This window comes from Epinephelus moara, chromosome 8 (assembly GCF_006386435.1).
Source record: "Epinephelus moara isolate mb chromosome 8, YSFRI_EMoa_1.0, whole genome shotgun sequence".
NCBI lineage: Eukaryota > Metazoa > Chordata > Actinopteri > Perciformes > Serranidae > Epinephelus > Epinephelus moara.
The window spans coordinates 44,323,583-44,330,028 of record NC_065513.1 but is presented as its reverse complement, the minus strand read 5'-3'; the positions used below and the strand labels follow the sequence as shown (position 1 = coordinate 44,330,028).

At 46.2% G+C, this 6,446-nt stretch overlaps 1 protein-coding gene across 1 annotated transcript in view; it reads left to right on the top strand.

Annotated features, from left to right (window-relative positions):
- The window catches only part of LOC126394270 (gelsolin-like), a 23,860-nt gene that overhangs the window by 8,607 nt on the left and 8,807 nt on the right, over window positions 1-6,446 (top strand). The window contains exons 3-14 of the mRNA XM_050050983.1: window positions 411-565; window positions 650-811; window positions 1,897-1,956; window positions 2,041-2,130; window positions 2,259-2,348; window positions 2,518-2,650; window positions 2,833-2,921; window positions 3,050-3,178; window positions 3,267-3,353; window positions 3,670-3,803; window positions 5,021-5,111; window positions 5,219-5,389. Of these exons, the coding sequence (XP_049906940.1) occupies window positions 411-565; window positions 650-811; window positions 1,897-1,956; window positions 2,041-2,130; window positions 2,259-2,348; window positions 2,518-2,650; window positions 2,833-2,921; window positions 3,050-3,178; window positions 3,267-3,353; window positions 3,670-3,803; window positions 5,021-5,111; window positions 5,219-5,389 (1,391 nt within the window). The remainder of the gene's footprint in view (window positions 1-410; window positions 566-649; window positions 812-1,896; window positions 1,957-2,040; window positions 2,131-2,258; window positions 2,349-2,517; window positions 2,651-2,832; window positions 2,922-3,049; window positions 3,179-3,266; window positions 3,354-3,669; window positions 3,804-5,020; window positions 5,112-5,218; window positions 5,390-6,446) is intronic.

Genomic DNA, 6,446 nt, shown 5'->3' with positions numbered 1-6,446 from the left:
ACCAATACCACTAATGCCAGTAAAACTACCAATACCACTAAAACTACCAATACCACTAATGCCACTAAAACTACCAATACCACTAATGCCAGTAAAACCACCAATACCACTAATGCCAGTAAAACTACCAATACCACTAAAACTACCAATACCACTAATGCCAGTAAAACTACCAATACCAGTAATGCCAGTAAAACTACTAATGCCACTAAAACTACTAAAACTACTAATACCATTAATACCACTGATACCATTACTGATACCATTAATCCCATTAATACCACTGACACTACTGGCACTGCGACACCTTCTGTGCACACACATACAAATATGGATATATGTTTGAGTAATAATCATCACAATCAGTAACATTCAGAGTTCTGCTCTCTGATTGGTTGGTTGTCATGCAGGATCACATTGCTCCCAGGATGAGAGCGCTTCGGCGGCCATATTTGCAGTGCAGATGGATGACTTCCTGCAGGGGGCGCCAATCCAGTACCGAGAAGTCCAGGACCACGAGTCCAGCACCTTCACTGGGTACTTCAAAAAAGGAATCAAGTATATGGTAACTACACGAGAAGTGTCAAACACACGTTCTACCTCGTGTTGACTCAAAGATCGTGTGATGACATCACTTCCTCTCACACAGAAAGGGGGCGCGGCCTCAGGTTTCAAACATGTGGTAACCAATGAAGTGGAGGTCCAGAGGCTGCTGCATGTCAAAGGTCGATGCATCGTCAGGGCGACAGAGGTCCCTGTCAGCTGGGACAGTTTCAACCACGGAGACAGTTTCATACTGGACCTGGGAGAGGTGAGACAGACAGACAGACAGACAGACAGGTGAGACAGACAGCTGAGACAAGCAGACAGGTGAGACAGGTGTGACAGACAGGTGAGACAGGTAAGAAAGTGAGACAGTCCTGAACAGGGGCGATTGCTCTGAGACAACGAGTGAGGCTGAACTTCCCCTAAAATTTCATAGAAGAAATGGTCAAATATGCACTATTGAATTTACATTAAAATAAGAATTTACATTGCATTAAACGTGTGCTAGGATGCATTTAACATCATGACTATGATGTTCAAACGTCAGCTGTTTGTCACCAGTTTTCAAACGCGACCTCCCTGTCATACATTCTCGTGTCAGCACGGTGGACACGGAGCCTCCAAGCATTCCTATGAGACAGTGCTGAGCAGGTTTTTTTCATGCAGCAAAGTGAGACGCTCATTGGATAAATGTGACAAAATCGTCACTTCCAGGGAGGCTCAGCTTCCCTGGGACCTGATGGAGTGGTAGGCGGGAGAGGACGCTCGGTGTCTGCATGATGATTGGAGGAAGTGTCTAAGAGGCTGAACCCCTTTGTGACTGACAATGCTTTGGAAATACACACCAGCATCGGCGAGTGGAGTCTTCTGACAGAGTGCCGTCCAGAGTTCTTTATTTCCATAAGCCATACAGCTCATTTACACCGTTTGTACAGTAAAAACATAACACACACTGTAAATAAAGACATAAATGTTGCGTTATTGAGTTTGCACCCTGTTTAGTGTCGTTAGTTAGTTCATTTGTTCGTTGAATCACAAAGCTGTAGTTGTGTGTGTGCAGCTGGTTTGACAGGGTCACAGACTCAAACTTATTTTGAGAGAAAATCAGTTCTGGTGATGTAGACACAGTTCAGGTGTTTAAACCCATCTGAAAATCCTTGAGGTGTGTGTTGCTGTGGTTCTATGGCATGAGTGTGGTTGAAAAACGGCTTCAATTAAATGTTCCTTTAATAAGTTACTGCCTCGCTACAACATGACACACGTTATGATGTAAACTTAAAGTGAGCTTCCCCTGTTTGAAAGACCAGCAGCCGCCACTGGTCCTGAACCTGTCTCTGTCTCCGTCTCCAGGAAATCATTCAGTGGTCTGGTTCCCATAGCAACCACTTTGAGAAGCTGAAGGCAACCATGGTGAGTGGTGACATCACCCAATGACATCATTATTCAGTGACATCACATGGTCCCATGTCATGTGACTGACTGAATGATTGACAGGTGTCTAAGGGTATCCGCGACGACGAACGGTGTGGGCGGGCCAAGCTGAAGTTCTGTGACGAGGGGGACGAACCAGACAGGATGCTGGAGGTGATGACACAAGTAGAGTGTGTCACATGACATGATGAATGTTGATTGCTGACCTCTTCCTGTTGACTTGTGACCTCTTCCTGATGAGTGGTAACCACTTCCCACTGACCTGTGACCTCTGTGCTCAGGTTCTTGGGGAGAAGCCAGAGCTGTCTGACACTCACAGTGACGATGCCAAGATGGACGCCTCCAACAGGAAGCTGGTGCAGCTTTACAAGGTAACACTGCTGCAGGTGGTGTTACGGTGATATTCTGATACATCCAATCAGATCACTGCAGTTGCTGCTGATGTCACTAATCCATAACCTTGGATCAGTGTCCACTGGAAGGCTTTTATTGTGAAGTACCAGCAGGAAGTGTTCAAGTGTCTGTCTTCCTGTCTGTCAGGTGTCCAACGCTGATGGGGATATCGAGGTTACCATGGTAGGAGAGCAAAACCCGTTTCCCCAGGATGCTTTGCAGTCCAGCGAGTGTTTCATCCTCGATAACGGAGCCAATGGAAACATCTTCGTCTGGAAAGGTCTGTGTGACATGACATGGTGATGATGATGGTGGTGATGGTGGTGATGGTGGTGATGATGATGGTGGTGATGATGGTGGTGATGGTGATGATGATGGTGGTGGTGATGATGATGATGATGATGATGATGGTGGTGGTGATGATGATGATGGTGATGGTGATGATGATGTGTAAACACTTAGGTAAGGATGCGAACCCTGAGGAGCGTCACGCTGGTCTGAAGAGCGCTGAGCAGTTTATCTGTAAGATGAACTATCCAAAGTACACCCAGGTAAACACACAGATAGGTAAAGAGGCAGAGCTTGTCAGTGTGTCTCACCTGAGAGGACATGTGACCTCAGCTGTCCCTGCAGGTGGACAGACCTGTCCACAGTGTCTGACATGGTCGTCCCTCCTCAGGTTCAGATCCTCCCTGAGCATGGAGAGACGCCGCTCTTCAAACAGTTCTTTAAGGACTGGAGGGATCCTGAGGACACCGTCGGCATGGGAACGACCTACGTGTCCAATCAGATTGCAAAGATCAAGAAGGTAAACCAATCAGGACCAGGTTTGGGACCAGGTTCAGGACCAGGTCCAGAGAACTGTCCTCCACAAACTAACCCCTCTGACTGGACAGGTTCCCTTTGACGTGTCCATGCTCCACCAATCAGACGCCATGGCGGCGCAGCACAGGATGGTGGACCGAGGAGACGGAGAGAAAGAGGTGAGGGACGACGTCTGTCCGACCAATCAGAGCTCAGCTGACAGCTTTCAACAACCACAATCAGTGTGTGTCACTAAGACTCATGGGAGACGTAGTTCTTCACTACAGACAAGCTACTGCTGGTCTCATGATAAAATGTCTGTCTGTCTGTCTGTCTGTCTGTCTGTCTGTCTGTCTGTCTGTCTGTCTTCTCTTCTCTGGACCAGCGCTACCACTTTTAGTGGAATGAGAAACCGTTCTCAACTGACTCACCTGGTTAAATAAAGGTAAAATAAAATAAAAAAAACATCTGTCTGCCTGCCTGTCCCCTCTGTAGATCTGGCGTGTTGAAAGATCAGAGAAGGTCCCGGTGGACTCGTCAGTCTTCGGTCAGTTCTATGGAGGAGACAGTTACATCATCCTCTATCAGTACCAACACGACAGCAGACAAGGACACATCATCTACATCTGGTGAGACACCACGTCTCTAATAACAGTTTGGACTGGGTCTAGTTGGACTGTGATTACGTGGACTGGGTCTAGTTGGACTGTAAAAGATAAGATAACATAAACTTTATTGTCCCAAGCGGGAAATTTGTTTTGGGCACATAGTGTAGCTAGGATAGCTAGGGTAGTGGATCCACAGCAGTAGGCCCCCCACCGCCCTGACTGGGGTGGAGGGGTGTATTTGTTTATTAAGTAGTAGATGGAGGTGGGGATAAAGAACAGTTTAAAACGGTTACTCTTATGTCTGCTGGCTCTGTAGCGCCTCCCCAATGGTAACAGTTCATATTTGAAAAAAAGAACATGTGAGGGGTCACTCAGGATTTTTTTGGCTTGTCTGACTACCCTCCTAAAGTGACTGGAGAGACTGGAGTTGGTCATGTTTCCCCATTAACTTCATGGCAGTTGTCACCATTTCTTGAGGTCTAGCCTCACACTGGACTGTAAGGGAGCTGAACCACACTGTCATACCATATAATGCTTGCTAATACGGCATTGTAGAATGTTAACATGATCTCAGTTCAGACCTCAAACAGCCGCAGCTAACACACCTAATCTGCTAATGAGGACACCTGTTGCTGTTGCTGTTATCAATAATCACAGGGTCATGAGCCACAGTTCCCTCAGGGTCGAAGATCATCTCTTTAGTTTGTGTCGTGTTTGATACAAGATCATCACACCAGGTCTTAAAGTGGCTATCTCACTGTGTATAGATGGACTGGGTCTAGTTGGACTGGATCTAGTTGAACTGGGTCTAGTTGGACTGGCTCTAGTTGGACTGGGTCTAGTTGGACTGGGTCTAGATGGAGTGGGTCTAGTTGAACTGGGTCTAGTTGGACTGGGTCTAGATGGAGCGGCTCTAGTTGAACTGGGTCTAGTTGGACCGGGTCTAGATGGAGCGGCTCTAGTTGAACTGGGTCTAGATGGACTGGATCTAGTTGGACTGGATCTAGTTGGACTGGGTCTAGTTGGACTGGGTCTAGATGGAGCGGCTCTAGTTGAACTGGGTCTAGTTGAACTGGGTCTAGATGGACTGGATCTAGTTGGACTGGGTCTGGTTCAGGTGTGATCAGGTGCAAGGCGGCTCCCCCTGGTGTCGGTGTCTGTTTCAAATGTGACATCAACATCCTTCAACCTTTTAAAGTTACACCATGTTAATATTCAGTATGTGTCTCTGTCCTCAGGCAGGGGGCGGAGTCCAGTCAGGATGAGGTCGGAGCGTCGGCCCTGTTGGCGATAGCTTTGGATGATGAAATGGGCGGGGCAGCTGTACAGGTACAGTGACTGGGAACATTACACCCACTTATTGTTATCATCATTAGACTCTGACTGTAACCCTCTGGACCATGACCTGGTCGTCTCTCGTCGGTCTGCCTGTGCAGGTTCGTGTGATACAGGGCAAAGAGCCCGCCCACCTCATGAGTCTGTTTGGAGGAAAACCAATGGTGGTGTACAAGGGCGGGACTTCCAGAGAGGGCGGCCAATCAGAGGTGGCAGATACCCGTCTGTTTCAGGTTCGAGCCAATCCAGCGGGAGACACCAGAGCTGTGGAGGTGAGACAGAAAACCAGAGTCAGACAGAGTCTGACAGAGTCTGAGTTACACCAGTGTAACCAGTGTTATCCCAGTATCACCAGTACAACCAGTGTTAGTCCAGCACAACCAGTATAACCAGTGTTAGTCCAGTATCACCAGTATAACCAGTGTTAGTCCAGCACAACCAGTATAACCAGTGTTAGTCCAGGATCACCAGTATAATCAGTGTTAGTCCACTATAAGCAGTGTTAATCCAGTATAACCAGTGTTAGTCCAGTATAACCAGTGTAACCAGTGTTAATCCTGTATAACAAGTGTAACCAGTATAGTCAGTGTTAGTCCAGTATTATCAATATAACCAGTATAATCAGTGTTAGTCCAGTATAACCAATATAACCAGTGTAACCAGTATAATCAGTGTTAGTCCAGTATAAACAATATAACCAGCGTTAGTCCAGTATAACCAATATAACCAGTGTAACCAGTATAATCAGTGTTAGTCCAGTATAAACAATATAACCAGTGTAACCAGTATAATCAGTGTTAGTCCAATATAAACAATATAACCAGTGTAACCAGTATAAACAGCGTTAGTCCAGTATAAACAATATAACCAGCGTTAGTCCAGTATAAACAATATAACCAGCATTAGTCCAGTATAAACAACATAACCAGTGTTAGTCCAGTATAAACAATATAACCAGCGTTAGTCCAGTATAAACAATATAAACAGCGTTAGTCCAGTATAAACAATATAACCAGTGTAACCAGTATAAACAATGTAACCAGTGTTAGTCCAATATAAACAATATAACCAGCGTTAGTCCAGTATAACCGCAATACGTCAGACCGGCGTGCTGACGTATTGCGGTAAGCGAGTTGTGTCATTTCCGGTGTTTCTGTGACAGCGTCTCTGTACTGCTCCTGTGAATTCTACTAGCCTGCTTTCTCACTTCAGTTGCTTTAATGTTGCTTTAACGTCTACTTCAAGTCTTAACCCACACTGGTTCTGTTTAAGCACTTACAGCTCTCCTCCTTTCTACGACTTTCTCGCTAATCTCTTAGCTGTTGTTTG